The sequence below is a fragment of the Eriocheir sinensis genome, unplaced genomic scaffold, assembly GCF_024679095.1.
Source record: "Eriocheir sinensis breed Jianghai 21 unplaced genomic scaffold, ASM2467909v1 Scaffold408, whole genome shotgun sequence".
NCBI classification, from domain to species: domain Eukaryota; kingdom Metazoa; phylum Arthropoda; class Malacostraca; order Decapoda; family Varunidae; genus Eriocheir; species Eriocheir sinensis.
Window position 1 is genome coordinate 352,462 of NW_026111730.1, and position 24,945 is coordinate 377,406.

General features: G+C 45.2%; 1 protein-coding gene across 1 annotated transcript in view; it reads right to left on the minus strand.

The window, feature by feature from the left end:
• LOC126992147 (WSCD family member AAEL009094-like) overlaps window positions 1-20,569 on the minus strand; it is a gene marked incomplete at its 5' end in the record, with an annotated part of 132,206 nt that extends 111,637 nt beyond the window's left edge. Inside the window, 3 exon segments of the mRNA XM_050850809.1 lie at window positions 949-1,071; window positions 7,746-7,904; window positions 20,398-20,569. Coding sequence (XP_050706766.1) covers window positions 949-1,071; window positions 7,746-7,904; window positions 20,398-20,547 — 432 coding nt within the window.
• Window positions 20,570-24,945: the final 4,376 nt, after the last annotated feature.

Below are 24,945 nucleotides of genomic sequence, written 5' to 3' on the forward strand. Positions count from 1 at the left end.
AACACAGTAATACCATGAACAGCAACGTGACATTCCCTTCAGAGAAAAGTGTGCAATCAGTGTATCCTGCTTGCGCTTCCTCAGTGTAGCAGTTAGCACCCCTAGGTATGAATTCGCTGGTCCGGGTTTGATTACAATATGGGGCAGATGCGCAACTCACCCAACGGTTCATCCTTCCTTTCGGGCTGCCTGATTTATTGGTCCCTAGGGAAACAGAGGGAAGGTAAACAGTAGTTAACCACAACAAGCTCAATGAGACGGATATGAATTCCGAGGCAACGGGCAGCTCAGCATATGCCCCAACTTTGTCTTTACCATTGTTCTATCCCTTCCTAGTCCTAACATACGATTCAGAAACTCGGTTCCTCACAAAAGACTCACAGAAGCACAAATGGGAATGGAGAAAAAAAATGTTGGGTACAACATGGAAAGCTAGAAATTGAGTGTCATGAATTAGGGAACAGGCAATAGTTGAAAATGTTTCAGTGACGATTAAGCATAGGAAATGGACTCGGGCATGTCCTATCATGCATAGAACTGATATATAGCGGATGAACAAGCAGAGTAGCTAACAGATGACAACCCAGGAATCTTAGAAGCTGGGACATGCAAGGGGACCAGATGGAGACATGAAATTGGAGTATTTGCCGGATCAGTTTGGAGTGTACTAATATCAGACAAAGAGATGTGAAAGACGTTGGGAAAGGCCTTATTACTGCAAGAGACTAGTGATGGCTGAAAAAGATTCAGATGATGGACATAGTTTTATGACGGCTGCTCATAATAACCCTTTCGTTGCTTGAACCATTAGAACACAAAAGTATGGATTTGCAATAACCTGTGAGAGGACTGACTTCTTGAAGAATTATTGCATTCAGCTTGACTCAACTAATTTGGTTTTGGCTCTTCTAAAAAAAAGAAAGCTAGCATTTCATGATTGCCACCCACCTCAGGTCCCCATTCGTGAGTCTTCACCACCACCACCGATCCATTGAAGACAGACTCCGCAGGAAAACCGTTTTTCATGAGGGCGTAATCCTTGTAGACACTTCCTGAATAGTACCCTGTAACCTACGGAAAGAAAACGGTCGTCACCACATGGGGCAATAGTAGTAGCATTGAATTTACAAAATTTAATATCCACTTATAGGATAAGGCGGCTACAAAAGGCGAGACGATAGCTCCTGAAGATGGGTTGCTCACCAAATTCCATTTCTATCCATAAATGTATCTACTCTCCGTTTAAAGGTTTCAATTGTGATTGCCTCAATTACATACCTACTCAGTTTTTTCCACTCGTCCATTGCTCTGTTCGTGAACCAGTTTTTGCCTATTTCTTTTCTAAACTTGAATTTATCCAACTTATACACGTTACTGCGTGTTTTCACATCAGTTGTTAATATGGGTGTTTCACTTAAGGTGCGTCCACACCAGGAATCTTTGTATGACAACAATGTATCCCAGACGTTTCCCAAGTGTTTCGGTAAACCACTGGGATACATTTGAATACCCTCGGGAAATAATGTTTCCTGTCCACACCTCAGGGTTGTTCTCAGGATGTCGGTGTGTGCGGAGACTGCTGCAATGGCCTCTGTGTTTTACTTATTATTGCACTCACTGGAGAGCAAGAAGAAGACAAGGAAACGCGTATGGGTGAGGTAGTTTATAGAAAGTTGAGCATTACAGAATGACTTACTTTTGGCGGAGCCGAGAGTTAATGGAGCAGGGTTTAATTAATTAATAATTTTCTTGGAAGGTCAACCACTGATTTTGAAGAACTATTACGAACGGTGGCTCCCAAAATACAACGAATCGATACCAGGCACAGAAAAGCCATTCCAGCTTCCATCAGCCTGCAGCTATAATCTGACAGGCGGAGATCCTTTTACGAGCCTCATTAACACCTTCGAAATGTCAAAGCTGAGTTTCCATACAAACTTTCCTGGTGTGGGCGGTCCTGAGAAACAGTTAGGAAGTTTCTCATGTTTTCCATCCAGGATGGAAAACATGAGAAACTTTTGCGCGCTCGTATATGCGGGTGTGGGTGTGGGTGGGTGTCTGTGGGTGCATATGTATATGTATATATGTATATATGTATATGTGTGTGTGTGTGTGTGTGTGTGTGTGTGTGTAATATATATATATATATAGATATATATATATATATATATATATATATATATATATATATATATAGATCGATCTATGTATATATATATATATATATATATATATATATAGTCACACACACACACGCACACACACACACAATTAGCTAGATATTGAAGTATATGAATGAATGATAATTATAATCCCAATCCCTTTTCCCCGTGAGTGAGGTGTGGGATATGTCTTTATCCTCGCACCCCTGAGGGAGGTCACTCCCAGCGGTCATGGTGTGCCCCCCTCCCTCCTCTCTCTCTCTCTCTCTCTATATATATATATATATATATATATATATATATATATATATATATATATATCATCCATAAATATATAAATGAAATTTGACTTGAATATAAAAATTGTTTATACTTTACTATTAAGACTATTGAAAATCACACACACACACGCACACACACACACACAGTCACACACACACACACACAGGAACACACACACACACACACACACACACACACACACACACACACACACACACACACACACACACAGATCGACGCTAAAGTGCACGTGCTCATATCGGGAGGGTACCTGCTGGCGATTACGAGTCCAACACTTGGTCAGTCCGTGGTGAATTACACACACATATTCTCCCAATGTTTCTCAATTCTTTCCTGAATGTATCCAAGTTGTTTCTCAACTGCTTCCCGAAAAACTTGGGAAACGTCTGGGATACATTGTTGACATACAAAGATTCCTGGTGTGGACGCGCCTTTAGATCGCCTGTGTTAATCCCCTTAATCCATCTAAACACCTCAAGCAAATCCCCACGCAGTGTACGCCTTTCCAAGAAGTGTAAATTAAGTCGCCTAAGTCTATTCATGTACAGTAAGTTCCTAAGTCCCTGGATCATTTTTGTCATTTTCCTCTGTATTGTTTCAAGTGAATATATATCCTTCCTGTGGTAAGGGCGCCAAAGCGGAACAACATAGTCCAGGTGTGGTCTAAAAAGAGCCAAATACAGTTTAAGGATAACTTCTGAGCTCCTGATGCTTACACTTTTCGAAATTAAGTCCAAGGCTCTATATGCGCGGTTTCTATTTGCGCCAGACCCTTTTCAACATCTTTGTGGAAAGCTTTCCCTCCGATCCGCACTTGAGGGTTTTCTGCGATGCCAACGACATCGCCCCGTTAGGTACGAGCCCCAACAAACTAACTTGTGTTCGAGCGCTCCTCCACCGCCTCACCCATGCCTGCCCAGACCTCGCCCTCGTTGCCATTATAGAGAAGATGAAGGTCATTGCTTTTAGATATATAATAAAATGCATACACAAATAAAGCAGCAGGTTACCGGCGCCGACCCGCGCTCGTTACATGCCTAGGTAATGAGCTTCAACATGCGAGGCAAAGGACGCAGGCAGGAATAGTCTGAACTCTGAATAGTAACGAGAGGGGGTTAGAGTTTGCTTCTTGCTCCAGTAAGCTTGAGCCCGCTTCATTTATGTTTAATTTTTGGTGTAGGTCAGAGCCGGTAACCTGTGCGGGTGAACCTGCTTTCTTGGTTTATGCACCCTAAGGTGTCCCATCCCTATTCTACATTCGGGAAGCTCCGGTGGCATGGGTCACCGAGTACAAGTACTTGGGTAGTATGCTTCTTTACGTCCGCCTCACCTTCTCACCCTATGGCAAAGCCCTGCGCACCACCGTTACTGACTGGATGAACGAAGGCTCTACCGAGACTCTGGCGGGACAAGAGATAATGTACTCAGCCATCAACAACAACAAAGATAGCCAAACACGTTCTCGGTTCTACTGACATCTTGTCTTAGGTAAGTGCCAGAAACAAATTATCCGTCCCCCGTGATCATTTTAAATGACTAAAGGTGAATAACGCAACTTATTCGGTGCATACACAAAGAGAGCAGCTTCGACCGCACAAGTTACCGACTTTGACCTGCACCAAGAATCACTATTACTTTAGTGATTATCTCACTCCTGGTGGGATCTTGTCAAATGCTGTACCCCCAGTACACAGGACAGTGATGTGACTGGGAGGCCCCGGCCGGCCACACCAATACCACTCACACAGCAGCGTCCGCCAGTTCGCCCTCCTTTCCTCCTTCCAAAATTCTCTACATAAACACACAAGTTAATATTATTAAGCAGTGACTATTCTCCACTGATGTGTTTTTGTAAATGCATTACTTCATTTCTTTTTTCTTTTTACGTCGTGGCCTATTGCGCCGGTAGGCTTCTTCCCGGTGGATCCTGATGGTCGGCCCAAGGCTTCTTCCCGGTGGGGCGTGATGTTCGGCCCAGCTCGTTCTGGCGCAGGCGAGTGTTTATAGTGGCGCCATCTTGCATTGGCTCATGCTGCCCTCCCGGAGCTCATCTTTAATCCTAGAATCTAGAGTCCGGGTTGATAGGTGGTCTTCTGGACAGCATGTGGGTAATTTTAAGCCACTCGGCGGCGGCTGAAAAATACCAGCTTGGTGGCACCGGGCGGGGATTGAACTCGCGTCGTCCTGAACGCGGCGCCGTCACGCTATCCATTCAGCCACCGCCTTCCCCGTAGAATTGTTTCGACAAAGTGTGTACCACTCAAGAACCATAATTTTCATTGTAGTGGATCTTTGAACCCCTCCTCCGAAGATGTAACTGGTGACTCCGAACAATGTGCCTCATAATACATTAGTTGTCATGTTACCAACTTGAATCATTTCATCATTGATTTTTTGAAACGGTTGTGATCATAAATGTTGGCTTTCCTTAGGCTAAAATCATATTTGGTCATTTTGATCACATCCTCGTAAGTACTCGCTGGAGGATCCTTCAGAACTGCAGGGTTTACCGGAGTGCAGAGTTCTTTGGAACTGACCACAGGCTTGTTGTTGCAGCACTCAAGCTTTATGTCAGGTCAAGAAGAATCTCAAGATGCAACACTACTGTGTTCCATCTCGAGAGGCTGAAGGATCTGGCATGTGCTCAGGAGTATGCAGTGACAGTCTCAAATCGGTTCGATTTCCTCAGCACCCTGTAGGACCCTGTAGAACTGTGGGATACCTTCAAACGTGAGGCTCTGAGAGCTACCAAGGAGTGCACTGGAGAGCGTCCGAGATCTGGGAGAGGCTTTGCCTCGGTGGAGACACTGGAGAACTTTGAGGAGAGTCGCGCTGCCAGACTTAATGGGAATCAGGACCATTACAGGGCTCTGTCGCTTAGAACTAGAGCTCTCCTGAGGAGAGACAAGGAGAGGTATGTCAGGGGTCTCGATGAGGAAAACGAGGGCCATTTAAATGAGAATGACCTCCGACCTGCTTACTGAACCCTGAAGTAGCTCCGCTCCAAGTCCCCCTTTCAGGTGAGCGCTATCCGGACAGCCAATGACTGTCTCGTGTCAGACATGGATGGGCAGAGGGCTTGTTGGGCTGAGTACTTTGAGCAGTTGTACACGGCGGACCCTCCAAGTGGGCAGCTTTCAGTTACTGGGTTGTAGGTGGCGGATGCCCGCTATCTCTGGCCAAAGTCAGAGGCTGTGGCAAAGTTGAGGGGTGGAAAGGCACCTGGCACCTGTAACATCAGTGCGGAACTGCTCAAAGCTGAAGGTGGGGCCATGGTCCATGGGTTGCATGCGGTCTTGACTGCCGTATGGCAGTCCGGTACCATTCCTCCTGACTGGAAGAGGAGGCTGGTCGTCCCTATCCGGAAAGGGAAAGGAGACCGACAGGACTGCAACAGCTACCGTGGTATTACACTGCTCAGTGTGCCAGGCAAGGTGCTTGCCCATCTATTGCTGATGCGAATTCACAGCCATCTTCTGAAGTTGCAGAGACCTGAACAGTCCGAGTTCGCGCCTGGTAAGTCAACAACTGACCCGTTCTTAGCGCTTCGCGTACTGGTAAAGCGCGGACGTGAGTTTCGGCAGGGGATGCTTGCAGCCTATGTCGATCTCAAGAGGGCGTTTGATTCAAAGCATCGCGAGGCACTATGGGATCTTCTGCGGCTCCGTGGGATTCCTATAAGGACCATTGGTCTGCTGACTGGCCTGTATTCTGGGACAGAGAGTGCTGTGAAGTGTGGGGAGGGCCTGTCCAGCTTCTTTCCCGTGCATGCGGGAGTGAGGCAGGGCTGTGTCCTTGCCCCATCGCTTTTAAACACTTGTACGGACTGGATACTGGGCAGAGTTGTGGACCAGAATCAATGCGGAGCATCCATTGGCAATACCAGGGTCACTGACCTTGTTTTATTTTTTTACCGATGATGCAGTAATCTTGGCGGAGTTGCTGGAAGTTTTGGTGATGGCTCTCGAGGCACTGCACGAGGAGGCGAAGCCCTTGGGATTTCAGGTCTCCTGGGCCAACACCAAGGTACAGGTGTTTGGAGTCCTTGCCAAATGAAAGAATAGAGTCTGTTCATGAGTGTGGCGAGGATATTGAGATCTCAGAAAGTTTCACGTATCTTGGTAGCGTAGTTCATAAGAACGGTGAGTCTCGCCAGGAAGTCTTACGGCGGATTAGCCTGGCCCACGGTGTTATGGACTCACTCAACACGAGTATATGGCGTTGTCGATACCTGTGCAGGAGGACAAAGATCCCGATCTTCAAGTCCCCTGTGCTCTCTGTCTTACTCTATGGTTTTAAGACATGGACACTAAATGGGGACTTGGAGAGGCAGATTGATGCCCTTGGCAATAAATGTCTACCCAGAATCATGGTATACCGCTGGAGTGACTTTGTGCCAAACCGGCGACTACTCTGCTACTGATTCGATATATGTTATCGGCATTGTCCGTCAACGCCAACTTCGGCGTTACGGGCATGTAGCACGCTACCCAGAAGCCGACCCTGCTCATCGGGTTGTCTCTGTAAGAGACAATCCTGCGTGTAGGAGGCCATGGGGACGCCCACGGAGTTCATGGCTTGAGCAAGTCGATAGATCCCGCTGGGATGGGAATGGGGGCTGCATGGAGACTCGCCCCGCGGGACCACCGAACTTGGCGTCGTAGGGTGGGTGCATCGCTCGCCCCCCGGCGTATGCCCCCACTGATTGATTGATTGCTACTTTCTTTCGCTATCAGAGTAAATCACCACCCTGTTACCTTTTCTTATATCGTACTTATTATTACTAACATTGCTTATATGATACTTTAACAACTCTATTCATACTCTAAGAAGTTAGTTGATAGTGACGCACTAATCCCCGCATGCCGCTGCCCCGGCATCACACTGAAATTTCATCGAGATGGTTAATATTTATTGCCGAAAATTAACCAATTCTTATGGCTATACATACATAATCCCACTTATGAAAACCCACAACTGTCTGCATCGGTCAGCTGGTGGAAATGTGTTATTCAAGTTAGAATGACTTAAAACCTGTACTATATATATATATATATATATATATATATATATATATATATATATATATATATATATATATATATATATATATATATATATATATATATATATATATATATATATATATATATATATATATATATATATATATATATATATATATATATATATATATATATATATATAATCTTCAAGTTTTGTCGGATTATAATACGCCTTTTCCTTACTTATACATATATTTAATAACTTCGGCATTACCTGTTGAAGAAGATATCTGATCCAGGTGTTACCAGAACCAGGGAAGGAAACAAGAGCGGTAACTGGTCCTGGTGGGTCCCGCCAACGGAGAGGTTGACACCACGGCAGCCGCGCTCCGCGCCCTAGTCTGCGAGAAGCCCAGCCCCACGTCCCCCGTGCCTGGGGAAAAGAAAGGAGTGTAGCCTTACTGATTTTGAACATTTTGTTTATCATGCACTTCAGTGACTAGGGTCTCTCTCTCTCTCTCTCTCTCTCTCTCTCTCTCTCTCTACTCTTTGCAGAGAGCTTGACGTTGAGTTCTTTAACGCCTGGGACAATTTCTACGGCCAGAGTAAACTCTTCCACAGGGACGGAATACACCTGTCTCCCATCGGGGCAGCCAGACTCGGAAGGCTCCTCAACGACGCAGTACGTGACACCCGATCAAAAAAACACTCTCAGCCACGTCCCTCCACCCCGCCCGCGTAAATAGACGCCATGCATCGCAACAAACGCGTAATAACCATGAACCCGCCAGTATCACCACCTCTATTACCAAGCCTCAAGATAACGTATAAGTCCTTATTTTCAATGCGCGTAGCCTAAGAAAAAAGTTTGATGAGCTGAGATGTCTTGCTTTGACAGAAAATTTTGACGTAATTGCTATAACCGAAACATTTGTCGACACCACAAATATTGATTTAAGTACAGAATTCAACATAGATGGCTACAGACTCTTCAATAAAGATCGTTTAAACCGTAGAGGCGGTGGCGTCGCCCTTTTTGTCAAAAGCTATTTGCAACCCACTGACCGAACACCAAGAGACAGTAACGTTGAACATTTGTGCGTGCGAGTAAACATTGCATAGGTCAATTTAAATATATCTGTCACCTACAGGCCTCCGGGGCAATTACTCGAAGAAGATGTGGAAATGTACAGCGTTTTGAGTCAGTCACTTAATAACAGCGACTCACTAATATTAGGAGACTTTAACCTCCCCCATATCGACTGGGTGACACTGTCAGGTACAGAATGCGAGTCACATAGAATGATCGAATTTTTAGAAGAAAATTATCTAAGCCAAATGGTTTCTGAACCAACTCGACAAAATAACATACTAGACCTTGTTATAACGACCCAAGATAACCTAGTCAGTAATGTCATGGTAGGAGAACACCTCAATTCTTGCGATCATAAATTAGTGCGCGTCAACATTAGAGCTCAAACATCAGTGACTGAAAATAAAGTAAAGGTGCCCAATTTCAAAAGAGCTAACTTCGTAGAAATCCGACAAAAACTAACAGAAATGAAACTATCAGATGACGGCAATGTAGAGGAAGCCTGGCTAAGCTTTAAAAATCATTTACTCAAAGCCCTCCAATCACTTAAAACAAATAAAAGTCCTGGACCTGACAAAGTATACCTTACACTGCTTAAAGAGACAAAGAACGACATAGTCTCCTCCCTCACAACCGTATTCAATATGTCCTTGCGACAAGGAATTGTCCCTTCGGATTGGAAAAAGGCTAACGTGACACCGATTTTTAAGAAAGGAGACAACAAATTACCAAGTAATTACAGGCCAATTAGTCTAACTTCAGTTGTAGGTAAGCTACTTGAGAGCATAATTAGAGACAAAATTGTGAGTTACCTTGAAAGCCACTCATTAATTGGGGATTCACAACATAGCTCCCGTAACAAAAGATCCTGCCTGTCAAATCTATTGACCTTTTATAACGACCTCTTCTCAGTTTATGACGTATCAACATCATTAGACATAGTCTATCTTGATTTCCACAAAGCGTTTGATAAAGTCCCACATCATAAATTACTTTACAAATTAAAGCAAATAGGTATTGACGGTCAAGTACACCAATGGATCGCGAATTGGTTGAGCAACAGACAACAAAGAGTGGTGATTGACGGATTTAACTCAGAGTGGGCGCCGGTCACTAGTGGCGTCCCTCAGGGCTCGGTTCTTGGCCTAGTGCTCTTCACTATTTACATCAACGATGTGGATGTTGGACTCAATAATCACATTAGTAAATTTGCAGACGACACAAAGATTGGTAACTCGGTTCTGACTGACGAAGGCAGGCAAAGCCTCCAAGAGGATTTGCACAAAATTTCAGCTTGGTCGTATAGATGGGAGATGCCCTTTAACGTAGACGAGTGCCAGGTCCTTCAAGTTGGAACAAGAAATAAGAAGTTCGATTACGATATGCGCAGCGTTAAACTCAAAAGCGTTCAGTGCGTTAAGGACTTGGGGGTCAAAATCGCGTCAAACCTCAATTTCTCACAGCAATGCATCGATGCAGCAAATAAAGCGAACAGAATGTTGGGCTTCATTAAAAGAATTTTTTTATTCAAGAATAAAGATGTAATACTGCCGCTCTACAATAATTATGTCAGACCCCACTTGGAATATACGGTAAAGTTTTGGTCTCCCCACCATGCAAAGGACATTGCTAAATTAGAAGGTGTTCAGCGTCAGGCAACAAAAATGATCCCTTCCTAGCGCAACAAATCCTACGAAGAAAGGCTTTCCACCCTTAATATGTTCTCTCTGAGAAACATCGCCTCCGAAAAAAACTGATCGAATGTTTTAAAATACTTAATGGTTTTACGAATGTAGACAGATCAACATTGTTTATGATCGATGACACTTTGCGTACGAGGAACAATGGCATAAAACTCAAATGTAGACAAGTAAATTCAGACTGCACCAAATTTTTCTTTACCAACGTTGTAGTGCGAGAATGGAATAAGCTCCGACCTTCAGTGGTCCAATGTAACATGATTGACTCCTTCAAAAACAAGCTCGACCGTCACTTCCTTCAACTTAATATTAACTAGAGTTGAAATGCAACGTTTTGGAGCCATCTGATTGATGTAGAATCACTTAGGTTTAAGGACAGACCACCTAGTCTGGACCATGGGGTCTGTGTGGTCTGATTTTCTATGTAAATATATGTAAATATCTCTCAGTCTCTCTCTCTCTCTCTCTCTCTCTCTCTCTCTCTCTCTCTCTCTCTCTCTCTCTCTCTCTCTCTCTCTTTGTAGTACACCACTTATGCTTTTGTACCGCCCCCCAAGTCAAGGGCCTGCCCCCCTGGACTTCGTGACTGAGCAAATGGACGACCTGCTGATTCGTCACCGCTGTAGGCACATCCTGATCGTTGGCGACTTAAACCATCACATGGAGGGAGCCGCCAACGAGAATCTCCTGACGGTGCAGGGTCTGACAGACTATGTCACCTTCCCCACCCACGGAGTCCAGCCTCCCGCCTCGGGAGGCTGGACCCCGTCACCATTGACCTGGGAGAGGGCAGGGTCACGTGACCAACACGCCATCCTGAGTCGGGCAGACGTGGGTGTGGCGCAGGATGAGGCCACTTTCCACACCATCTGACTGTGGGACAGAGGTGACTGGCCCTCCCTTGAGACCTGTAGCAGACAGACTGGCACACCCTTTTGTCTGGGCGAGCAGAGCCCATGGCGAGGGCCATGTTCAGTTCACCTCAGGTCTTCAAGGTGATAGGACGTGCTCAGGCTAGCTCTTGGGATGACCATGTCTGGTGGGATGAGTTATGGTGGTGCTGTGAAGGGAGGAGGCGGGGCCGGTGGAGATACATTTGAGTTGGTGAATTCTCTCTTGGAGAGAATAGAAAACTTGGAGAGGACTGTGGAGGCCATGAGGAAAGAAAATCGAATCCTTCGTTCATCAGGTCCTCAGACAGGCGATGTACATAGTACACTGCCACAAGATGGGGGCTGGCAGGTAGTCCAGAGCCATGGCAACCGCTTACGGTTGAAGAGATCCAATCCTGTGGGTGCGGCGTGCCGCAACTCCTTCCAGGCTCTCTCTGAGCCGAGGGAGGAGGAAGGAGTGGAGGAGCAGGAGGTGAAGGAGAGGAGGGCAGTTGACAAATCCTTGCCCAGAGGTAACATTTTGGTTGTTGGGGATAGCCAGGTCAGGTTTTTAGATAGGACCTCCTGTGCTAAAGATAGGAAACGTAGGACCAGGGTGTGTTTTCCAGGGGCGGGGATTAGGGATATCAGCGATAGGGTAGAGTCGTGCATGTCAGGCGAGGGAGTCAAACCCATCGTCTGCCTGAGCGTGGGAGGGAACGACATAGGCAGGTTAGGTAGCGAGCAGCTTCTGCGTCGCTACAGGGAGGCTCTTTGAAGAGTTACGTCCAAGGGCGGGGTTCCTGTGGTGTGTGGGGTTCTGCCAAGGCAGCGGGTTGGTGGCATTTGGCTGTCCAGGGCTATTGCATTAAACTGCAGGTTGGCAGATTATTGCAAAGCCAATGGATGGACATTTGTCGACGCCTGGGACCGTTTCTTTAGCAATAACCACCTATACCAGAGGGACGGGGTTCACTTTTCACAGGAGGGGGTACAGATCTTGTCTGATGCCGTTGAACGTGGATTGGGGGCCCTGAAGGGTTTTTTAGGGTAAGTAAGCTGGCAATACCAAGTGGGAGGACTAAATGTAGTAATAATAATAGCAGCTGCAGGGTAAATCAAGGGGTAGATCTAAATGTGTACTATACAAATAGTAGAAGTATTAGGAATAAGATAGATTTATTGAGGGGAAAGGCGTGCGTTGAGAAATTTGATATGATAGCGATCACAGAGTCATGGATAAACACTGCAGACAGACACTTTCTCCCAGAATTAGAGATTGAAGGGTATAAGTTATTCCACCAAGATCGAATAGGCAGGAAGGGGGGTGGGGTCGCACTCCTCGTCAGGGACAATCTTAAGTGTGTCATTAACAACTCAATCAAGGTAGATAGCAATATAGAATCCCTCTGGGTAGAAACAATAGGTAGGAAGGAGAAGCTTGTCATAGGAGTACTTTACAGACCGCCCAACCTTACCAGGGACAGTAGCCAACCCCTTTTACAGGAAATTAGTAGGGCGTCAAGATATAGAAATGTGTGTGTAATTGGGGATTTCAATTATAGGAACAGAGTGGGATACTTTATCCGGAGACCAAGAGGCACATGATTCGTTAGATGTGATACAGGATAGTTTCCTTAGGCAGTTAATTAGAACACCAACGAGGGAAGAAAATATTTTGGATTTGTTGTTAACTAATAGAGAGGATATAATAAGCAACATTGAGGTTGGGGATTCATTAGGTAGCAGTGACCATAAGGAAATTAGATTTAGTATTAAATGGGAGGATAGAGTCAGCAGTAACAACACATTAATACCTGACTTCAGGAAGGCGGACTACGAGGGGTTAAGAAAGCCGCTGCAAAGGGTCCAGGCGCTTAGGGAAATATTAGGGAGACATTGTGCAAATTTATCTACAAGCATGAAATTTGGCACAGATGTAGGTTAGGCCGTACTGAACTCATTTGTTGAGGGCGCCAAAGCCGATGATCACTGGGGCCGCCATATTGGCAAAATCCAATATGGCCGCCACTTGGTATTTCATTTTGCGATAACTTCACGACTAAAGGTCATACAACATCGTGTAAAAGCACTTTATAGGGGTTTTCGACCTCAAGGAATCCAAATCCGAGCTCAAAAATTTGCATAGCACATCCCATATGCTGAGTATATTTGCAAATTTTCTTTAAAAAAACAGACGTGAAGGGCGATATTTCAGACTTTGCTGTTCAATTGTGGTTACTTTCTAATATATTTATTTTTCTTTTGTTCTCAGACCTACCAAATAGAATCTTACACTGTTTTGTCGTTAAAAGTTGATTCAAGACATCTCGTTTACCCCCCGAAATAATCTTTTTTATTTTTCTCCTCAGGTACGTGTGACGTGGTGATGGTGATAAAAGAGACATCGACGTGTGATTTGTGAAAATGTCTAGTACCAACTGGCAGCTTTGTTGTCTCTGTCAATCTGACAAAGATGAACATTTGCAATCACCAAAGGAGGAAGGAATTTTAAGTCTCGAAAGAGACCTAAATAACTTCAAAGAAATCAATGCTGTTCCTTCTGGTATTGCAGTGTCGTTGGAACAACTCGATGATGGATCGGGAATAGCAAACACGCTTCGATCGAATAATTGCAAATACCACAAGACTTGCAGAAGCTACTGCAGTAGTTCTCGTGTGAAGAGACTGCGTCAAAAGCAGGAAACCATTGCACAGGCTTCACCCAAAAAACTGCGATCAGCTGGGACTTCTCATGGAACAGGAAGTGGTAAAATATTCTGTGTCATCTGCGATGGAGACGACAAGACCAATTTACGCAAGGTAGCAACTGATAAAGTTGATGCCAACCTTAAAAGCTGGGCAAAGTTGAATAATAATTTTCAGTTAATTGGAAAACTGGTTGCACAAGCTGCCGATGCCCATGCCGGTGACACTTACTATCATGTTAAATGCTACTTGCGTCTTCGAGATTCTGGACGTGCTGCACAAAGCCGAGCTTCCACAGGCCCTGCTCCACCTCAGTTTGACCCAATCGCCATGGCACAAATAATACTAGCCATTGTTGAGGATTCTGACTCAGTGTTTAAGCTCTCCGCTCTTCGTCACATGTATCGGACACTGATGGAGGAACAAGGGAGTCCATGTTTGGTTTCACGTGATGGACCACACAAACTATGCGAGATGGCTGCCAGTACATGTTCGGGATATGGTTCAGCTAGCTGAGAGTCACCCAGATATACATGCAGAATTTCTGAAAGGGAACTTTGCCGTTCAAAGGTCAACACACAAGTTCAGCCTTATTGGGAAGGATCAGTCACATGAACAGTCGAACAAGAGCCTTCAAGCTCATGGTGGGGCTGCTGGGCTGTATGAAAATCCTGAAGCGCTCACACTTTACATGCTGACGGGTCCAGATTGTTCCCGGTGTGTTGAAGAGTTTGAGACGGTTTTGGACAGCCCGAGCTCAAGCACTGCTCATCATGAAGAAGCACACAGCTTGCAAGTAAAATACAGGAAAGATGTCCTGTCATTTGTTGAAAATATCGAACAGCTAGGAAATCCTTTTGTTGCTGGTTCGGAACTTGTTGCGCTTGACACCCAAGAAGTCATGGATCAAGAAGTCGTCACATCTCTCTGCCAAGTCCATGAAGTTGGCAAAGATCTTCATGAACAATATGTTGCACAAACACTCGACAAGGCAACTGTGCCAGTGTCCAACACTATCCGACGTAACAACATCCTGACCTTTGCCAATCGACCTCACTTATCCAAGAAAGGCAACAAAGCCAGTGGTACACACAACTCTTCCTGTCACTTCAATCACGACCAGATGCTGATGTGGAAGAGTTTTTTCGCTTTGAAAATCAAAGGGAACCACCAAGTTTGGCTGACTATGGCTCACTTAGATCCGGCAGCAAGTCTGATATTCTGGAATGCATCAAAGCTCCAACTGGTCGGTCATCTCAAGCTAGGCGTGCAACGATTGTTGTGTTGGACATGGCAGCAGTTATTCACATGGTGCGACCTACATCAGCAAAAACATTTGCCGAGTATGCTACACAACATATGATCCCGTTCCTGAAATCCCAGATAAATCCAGCAGTTTCCCGCATTGATGCCATATGGGACACCTATCCAGAAGAGAGTTTGAAGTCACTCACACATCAACGTCGTGGTACAGGTCCACGAACTAGGGTTGGAAGTGGCAGCACACGAATCCCAAAACATGATTGGAACAGTGGATTCCTCAAGAACAACGACAACAAGAAGGAGTTGTTCATTTTCCTGAGTGAGGAGATAGTCAAGAATGACTGGGGCGGGAAACTCCTGCTCAGTACCAAAGGCGAAAATGTTCTATCCAACAGACAAGCCGACGTGTCAGCACTCCAACCCTGTAATCATGCCGAGGCCGATACGAGGATATTCCTTCATCTGGCACATGCAGCAGCCCAGGGCCACAAGATAGCTATTGTTCGTACTGTTGATAGTGATGTGGTGGTCCTTGCCATACACTTCTTCTCAAGCCTTGGTTTCTTGGAGCTGTGGGTTTGTTTTGGGAGTGGCAAAAATGTCCGTGACATCCCCATCCATGACATCTGTGCTCACCTTGGACCTTCCAGATCTCTCGCGTTGCCCCTTTTCCATGCAATAACAGGGTGTGACACGACATCACACTTCCTTGGATGTGGCAAAAAAACTGCTTGGACATCTTGGCAAAACACTCCAGGACTCACAGAAACACTGATGGCATTGACCAATAATCCAAACCTCCTCAGCCTCGATTCTCTACACATGCAGAATCTGGAACGATTTGTGGTCATCATGTACAGCAAGGGATGTGGACTGACCAGGGTCAACGAAGCTAGACATCGTCTATTCACAAGTGGTAGAAAAACCTTGGAAAACATTCCACCCACACAAGCAGCTTTGTTTGAACATCTCAAGCGGGCTCTGCTTCAAGCAAGCTTCTACTGGAAACAGGCAACCTCAGTTCACCAGACTATTCCTAACTTCACCGCATGGGGTTGGCAAAAAGAAAACACTGGTATCTGGTTACCACACTGGACAACACTTGAAGATGCCAGTAAAGCATGTTCCATCCTGCTGCACTGTGGCTGCGAACGGGCTTGTACAGGAAACTGTAAATGTAGCAGAGCTGGAGTCCGATGCACCGGGCTGTGCAAATGCGAAGCCGGGTGTATCAATAATGATGATACTTAGACAAATACCTTCTACAGTGACAGTCCACTAAGAACAGACTCATAAAATTTCTTCATTAGTGAACATGTAAAGAAACAAACTGAACCACTAAATGTATATACAATAAAAACTTTAGATTGGCAAAAGTATATACGCTATGTGAAATCTGAGCTCAGATTTAGATTCCTTGAGGTCAAAAACCCATACAAAGTGCTTTTACTTGACTTTTTATGCCTTTCGGTTGTGAAGTTATGGCAAAATGAAATATCGAGTGGCGGCCATATTAGATTTTGCCAATATGGCGACCCCAGTGATTATCGTCTTTGGCGCCCTCAAGAAATTGGTTCAATATGACATCATCTACATCTGTGCCAAATTTCATGCTTGTAGACAAATCTGAACGATGGTTCCCCTAAGCGCCTGGACTATTAGGGGAGTAAGGTCAGAAGTAGGTCAGTACCCAGAGCAGGAAGGGGCGTTAATCTCTGGTGAGGTCACTAGTCAGGTCAGTAGCTTGGAGGGTGAATACAATAATCTGGTCAGGGAGATTAAACTAGGGCAGCAACAGTTTATACCTCACAGGGAAGTCAGGTCAACAGGTAATTACCCGCGATGGATGACAGACAGACTAAAAACTGAAATAGGAAGGAAAAGAGGACTATATGTTAGAATCAAAAGGGGGGAAACTCACCTAAGGGATAGTTACAACGATTTAGCTAGAACAGTAAAGAACACGCGTATGGCAAAAGGTAATTATGAGATTAGAATTGCCAGGGAAGCAAAGACTAATCCAAAGGGCTTCTTTCAGCTTTATAAGACCAAGATTAGGGATAAGATAGGGCCGCTTAAGTCAGGAGAATCACTGATTGATAGAGATGGGGAAGGTGACATAGTCTGTCAGACCCTGCACCGTCAGGAGATTCTCGTTGGCGGCTCCCTCCATGTGATGGTTTAAGTCGCCAACGATCAGGATGTGCCTACAGCGGTGACGAATCAGCAGGTCGTCCATTTGCTCAGTCACGAAGTCCAGGGGGGCAGGCCCTTGACTTGGGGGACGGTACAAAAGCTAATGGTGTACTACAGAGAGAGAGAGAGAGAGAGAGAGAGAGAGAGAGAGAGAGAGAGAGAGAGAGAGAGAGAGAGAGAGAGAGAGAGAGAGAGAGAGAGAGAGAGATTTACATAGATTTACATAGAAAATCAGACCACACAGACCCCATGATCCAGACTAGGTGGTCTGTCCTTAAACTGTATTTACCAAAGAAAGATTAGATGATATACCTCAGGGAGAACAGATCTACAGGGGAGAAGAGGAAGAAGGATTAACCGACATCAACATAAGTAGGGAGCTCGTGATTAGACAGATAATTAGACTTAAAGTCACTAAGGCGCCAGGGCCAGATGAACTTTTCCCCAGGGTAATAAAGGAATGAGAAACTGAAATCAGTGGGCAGTTAACATAAGTATTTGGGAAGTTGCTAGACTCAGGGGTGGTGCCTGTTTCACGGAGGCAGGCACACGTTATTCCAATATTTAAGAAGGGTGACACATCTTCTATGCAAAACTATAGGCCGATTAGTGTGACGTCAGTTATAGGTAAAATGATTGAGTCAATAATAGCTGAGAGTATTAGGGACCATATTGACAGACATAATTTAATTCACGACTCACAGCATGAGTTTATTAAAGGAAAGTCGTGCCTCACTAATCTTTTATCCTTTTACAATAGAGTATACGAGGCAGCTGACAATGATGAGAGCTATGATGTAGTTTATCTTGATTTTAGTAAGGCCTTCGATAAGGTACCTCACCAGAGAATGTTAAATAAAGTCAGGGCTCATGGAATAAGAGTGAAGGTATTTTATTGGCTTAAGGCGTGGATTAGCGACAGGAAACAGAGGGTTACCATTAACGGTAAAAAATCCGAATGGGGTGATGTTACCAGTGGGGTTCCTCAAGGTTCAGTTTTAGGCCCGCTTTTATTCATTATCTACATCAATGACAGAGACAATGGGATAACTAGTGACATAGGTAAATTTGCAGATGACACCAAAATAGGACGCACTATTAGGACAGGGGAGGATGCTAGAGCACTGCAAGAAGATCTCAACAAACTGTCAGCTTGGTCAGAGAAATGGCAGATGAATTTTAACATCACCAAGTGTAGCGAACTTAGTGTAGGAACACGCAATCCATTACACGGGTATAGTTTAGACTCCACAGCGATAGGCAGATCAGAGTGTGAAAGGGATTTGGGAGTGTTAGTGAACTCTGACCTAAAACTAAGGAAGCAATGTATTAGTGCGAGGAATAGGGCTAACAGGGTATTAGGCTTTATTAACAGGACGGTAACCAACAGGAGTGCAGAGGTCATCCTCAGACTCTATTTAGCGTTAGTTAGGCCACACTTAGATTATGCTGTCCAGTTTTGGTGCCCACACTACAGAATGGACATCAGCTTGCTAGAATCAGTTCAGAGGAGGATGACCAAGATGATTCAGGGGCTGAGGAACCTCCCATATCAAAATAGGCTGAAACATCTAAACTTACATTCACTAGAAAGACGAAGAGTGCGGGGAGATCTGATAGAAGTATTCAAATGGGTCAAGGGTTACAACAAAGGCAATATAAGTAAAGTACTGAGAATTAGCCAGCAGGATAGAACACGCAGTAATGGATTTAAATTAGAAAAGTATAGATTTAGGAGAGATATAGGCAAGCATTGGTTTAGTAATAGGGTGGTGGGGGAATGGAATAGACTCAGCAATCACATAGTTAGTGCAGGGACGATAGCTTGTTTTAAGAGTAGACTGGATAGCTACGAGGATGACAGGTGGCAGTGAGGTGTGGGTGCAGTAAGGAGACAGATATACTGGAGTGTAGGCCCGTACCGAAGGTAAACGAGGATCAAGTCTCTACCTGTAACCCCTGAAACTACACCTCACCCATCGTGAGTAGTTGGGGGGGGGATTCTAGAGCTGCCCTGTGTAGGCCACTCGGCCTCTTGCAGTTTCCCTATGTTCTTATGTTCTTATGCCATTACTGAGCGGCTCAAAGCTCTCCAACGAGAGCACGTCCCACACCGCCAGTACACCTCCAGGCCCACCGACCAGCCCTGGTTTGGCTACCGCTGCCGCCATGCTACAGAGAGGAAATACTCTGCGTGGCTCCGATACAAGAGGAGCCAAGTCCGCCGCAACAAAACCCTGTATCGAGCGGCATTAAAACACATGGTGGCCACCAGTATAAATGAGGGAAACGAAGGTGATCGTTCGGGAAACTGTCTGCTGACCCGGGAACGATCATTTAACTAACCACAGTTGATACAATACCAAACTGTAAGATGCTTGAAATTTTAAGTCCTTTGGCATGAGAATAGGCGAAACGTTATTTTTTTCTCTTTTCATCAAAGACATCTGGTCCTGACAAGGGCCTGATTAACATTGAGAAGTGATGAACTCTGAATCACAATAGCGGTAACCTGGTAACACAGTATGAAACTCCCGTTTGAAACAATGCTTTACAGTGAGTTGCGGCCTACGTGATTGGTGGTCACTGGTTGCGCGAGCTGGCCATCCACCAGGCCCATCAAGAGAGCCTACCGGTGCTATAAACAGCAAAAACACGAGATGCTCCCCCACCCCCCCCCCACCCCCCCCCCACACGGCTCCGTAGCTTAGAGATTAAAAACAGGCTTCGTTGCCCAACAGGCAGATTTTCGAGCTCAAGTCAGGCCGGGATTTTTCCGCTGAAGGAGTGGTTACTGTCTCCCATTGAGCAAGGGGGACGGGGTGCGTGGTGTGTGGTGGTCCTGGCAGTAGTCAGAGGTCGTCTGTCATGAGCTTGCTCTTGAGGGGAGGGTACCTGCTGGTGCTTGCGAGTCCAACTCGTGATGAGGCCGTGGCTGAATTACACACACACACACACACACCCACACACACACACACACACACACAGAGGTAGACAGACAGACCAGTCAGACGGACACACACACACACACACACACACACACACACACACACACACACACACTCACACACACACATACACAAAAACACTTACTCCAACGACGTCGGTGGGTGGACTGTAAACCCGAGTAAGGGAAGGGTCGGTAAGCGAGACCAGGGTGACGAAGGCCAAAAAGAAGACGTAGACCAGCGCCACCCAACCGCTGGCACAGACCAGCCACCGCCACCACTTCCATCGCCGCATCTCAGCCCGAGTCCCGCATCTCCTGCCAAAGCACAAAGAAGTCAGTAAAAACTTGAAGTGGAGACGGGTTGAGAGCATACAGACTCTAGGTAGAAATATAATGAACACCTAAGTGTGTGTGTGTGTGTGTGTGTGTGTGTGTGTGTGTGTGTGTGTGTGTGTGTGTGTGTGTGTGTGTGTGTGTGTGTCCGTCTGACTGTCTATCTCTCTGTGTGTGTGTGTGTGTGTGTCCGTCTCTGACTGTTCACTACCTATGTGTGTGTGTGTGTAATAATAATAATAATAATAATAATAATAACAATAATAATCGGTTTATTAAGAGATTGCAGCTGTTTGGCTGAAAATATACACGTTAGAAATACAATATTGAAGTACAATAAAAGGGGGAAAAGTACAATATGAAAGGGTATCGGGGTCTGTGGTTAACACTGGGAAAGTTGTGATGGAAGTGTTTAGGGCAGGGGGGTAGTGCGGTGGTGGAATCAGTGCGTTTGTGCGGTAGTCTTCCGGGTGGTGGGTCAGGTGTTAACGGCCATAGTGTTAGTCTTCCCCATTCCCTACTCGTCCCCATCCCCATACGCGGGACTGGGGTATGGACAAGCCGTCCCGTGACCTTCCCATCCCCGGGACAGATACGAATGATTAATCCGCAGGTCATAATAATGTTGGCAGCACTTTCAAACCAATAATTACAGAAAACGAAATAAATAATGCATTTTTTACACACCATTGTATTCATATACATTATATATCATAAAACAAAACAATAGCGTTGTTGATCTACAAGTAAATAACAAGTAACGCGGGGAAGTTAATTTATGAGACAGGTTGGTATCCATGACTCGTCACACACCTGGGCAGCCACACCGGGGTTGCCAGGTCGTGTCATTTATGGCATTTTTGTCTTAAATCAAGGTGGTCGCCAAGAAATGCTATTTTTTATTGGTATATGTTAAGTACTCCCATAATAATGCCATATTTAGTTATCAATCTGCCGTCTTTTGCCATTCTTGGGGAAAATTATAAATGAATCTTCAGGAATAACTGTACGTTTACAATCAAATGGAAACACCAGAGTCTTTACAAACTAAAAAATATATATTAACTTTAGCAAAGTTTGCGATATAATATCAGTCATACAAATATTCTGATGCTTTTCAATATATGTCCTTCTATAATAACAAATAGAACACTATTTACTCATGAAATATACGAAGGAAAAGCCGAAGATGTCCTGCTCTCTGCCCCGCGGAGTCAACACTTTTCCCACCCCATCCGCACCCTCACGGGGTAGCGTAAAACAACCCCAACCACATGGGGACGCTTTACACTACGGTTTATTGCCACGGGTAAGGGATGAGGATGTGATGGGAATGGGGAAGTCTAACACTTAGGCCGTAAGCCCCAGGTCAACCCCAGGTCAGAAAGGGTCAGGTCGCGGCTAATGGGGGGGGTGCAGGTAGAGGCGGTTTCGCCCGTCACTCAGTTTATGGGCTTAGCGTTGATCTTCTAATCTGCATCCAGCCGGCGAGACAAAAAGGGAAGAGGATAACCAAGCAAAAGAGTAGGCGTAGGAACGTCTTTCGTCATGCGCCTGGTATGTTGAGCGAGTGTTGATTGCCTCATCCATGCCTCCACCTGAGTGACGGGCCTCAACACTGCACTGTACCTGAACCGACTTAACCCAGCCGGATGATGGTCGGGCTGGTGTACCTGGGAGGACCTGGGGAGTCAAAAAGAAACACTAAGGAAGAACAAACAACAGCAGACCTGCTGGTCCTTACAGCGGGATGGTAAGGCCGCGGCGGCGTCACACTGGCCATTTCAACTCTTCAGTGTCTTAACGGCACCACAAACGCACTGCACTCACTGTCTGTCACCACGATAAAGCTTGATGGCACAAAAGTTTCTTACGGAGTTGGGATTTTGATGAAATGGGAGAGGGGAAGTAGGGGAACGGGGATGGGGGGAGGCCACAGGCTGGCCTCAGGCTGCTCCTTTCGGAGCGCCGTGGCCCACGTCTGACCTCGGTCAGATCTGGGCCGAGTGTGTGTGTTATATATATATATATATATATATATATATATATATATATATATATATATATATATATATATACATATATATATATATATATATATATATATATATATATATATATATATATATATATATATATATATATATATATATATATATATATATATATATATATATATATATATATATATATATATATATATATATATACACACACTAGTCATGTATCGGATATCCGCATCCGCATCCGCGGAACATCCGCATAGTTATTCACATCCGCATCCGCTTTTCTGATAAATGAAACATCCGCATCCGCATTTGTGATGAAATAAAAATCCACATCCGCATCCGCATCCGCACCACACAAAGAGGATGTTGCGGATATATTTTATTCATTACAGAGTCACAGACTTAGAGATCACAATGCAGACTACAGAGTACAGAGCTTGCAAAGTTGAAGAAAATGAATTAATGCATGTAAATTTTCTACTAAAATTACACCTATTCATTTACTTTCAAATTTACACAAACTAATGTGTCAAGAATTTTGCGGAAGGGCAAAAGGAAGGATTTAATTTTACATAGTAACTATGTAGTACGTATGTGTCATGTAAATTTGTAAAAGTATGTATGTATGTATTGAACTGTGCAACTGTATGTACTATTATGTAATATTGCGTAGGTATAAAGGGAAGCAGCCTGGCCGGCAGAGAGAGAGAGAGAGAGAGAGAGAGAGAGAGAGAGAGAGAGAGAGAGAGAGAGAGAGAGAGAGTCTGAGAGACAGTTCCGCGCGTCACCCCAGAGAGAGAAGTCTCACCACTCCTGCTGCCCCCCGGGCAGCATATTTACGAAAGGTTGTTAGGATTTTGTCGCGCGAAGCCTAGCCCCACCCCCTGCAGTGACGTCACGCGTTGATATCTCCTGATTGGCTGCTACCTCCCTCCTTCCCCTCTCTGCAACCACTCCTTGCCTCTCTCCCTCTGCCTCGCTCTCGATCTTTCGCTCTCTCCCTCCCTCCTCCCATTTCTGTTATTCAACAAGTAGCTCCACTTTGTCTTTTTTCTTTTACATGACCTTCTCTCTCTCTCTCTCTCTCTCTCTCTCTCTCTCTCTCTCTCTCTCTCTCTCTCTTTTAGAGAGAGAGAGAGAGAGAGAGAGAGAGAGAGAGAGAGAGAGAGAGAGAGAGAGAGAGAGAGAGAGAATATGAGCTGGATTGATTGTGCCTGTGTGTCAGCGGCCAGTCTCTCTCTCTCTCTCTCTCTCTCTCTCTCTCTCTCTCTCTCTCTCTCTCTTTTATTGTTTTTGTGTTTGTTTATGTGTGTGTCTATCTGTGTGTGTCTACCTGTCCGTCTGTTTATGTCTCTTCCTCCTTACATGTGTGTTTGTCTGTCTATCTATCTGTCTGTCTGTCTGTCTATCTGTCCGTATTTATGTAAATATCTAGTATTTCTCTCTCTCTCTCTCTCTAAGACGTACAGAGACGTACATAGAGAGAGAGAGAGAGAGAGAGAGAGAGAGAGAGAGAGAGAGAGAGAGAGAGAGAGAGAGAGAGAGAGAGAGAGAGAGACGAGAAGGCAGAGAGCTATATACAGAGAAGACAGAGAGACAGAAGCAGAGAGAGAGGCAAAGAGAGAGGCAGAGACAGAGACAGGTAGAGAGGCAGAGACGGAGACAGAGGCAGAGATAGAAGCAGAAAGAAGCAGAGAGAGAGAGAGAGAGAGAGAGAGAGAGAGAGAGAGAGAGAGAGAGAGAGAGAGAGAGAGAGAGAGAGAGATGTGGTGCCCCGCGAGCCGCGACACCACTCGTGTCATCATCATCTTCTCCGGCAATATTTTCCGATGACAACAGCGGTATCGACCGCTAAAACACAACACGGACTCCAAGACATGATTGTCCCCACACACACTGTTCATTTACCAACCTATACACAATTGCAATTGCCCATTAACGCACCCGCTTATCTCTCTAAGCCAAAACACAATCAACCGCGGCCAAACCACAATCAACCGCGGCCAAAACACGATCAACCGCGGAACAAAATGTTATGAAAACAAAGCTGCGTCACCGCGTGACAGCTACACTAAGGATTAAAATCGACCTTATTACACATGTCGGTTAGGTAGATTATTGTATGAGCTCGGTGTGAGTTTGATGTATGACTCACACGCCTGACGTATTACCCTCGTGATGTCTGTATGTATGTCATGCCTATATAAGAAGCATTTATTCAGCCTAAGAGATCAGATCAACCAGCACTCTGTTCATTGCTGTACACTCAGTTGTCCTTCCCTAGACAACATGGGTAGAACATTCATCTTTGCTACTGTGAGTATGGAGTAATGTGGTACCATAGAGGAA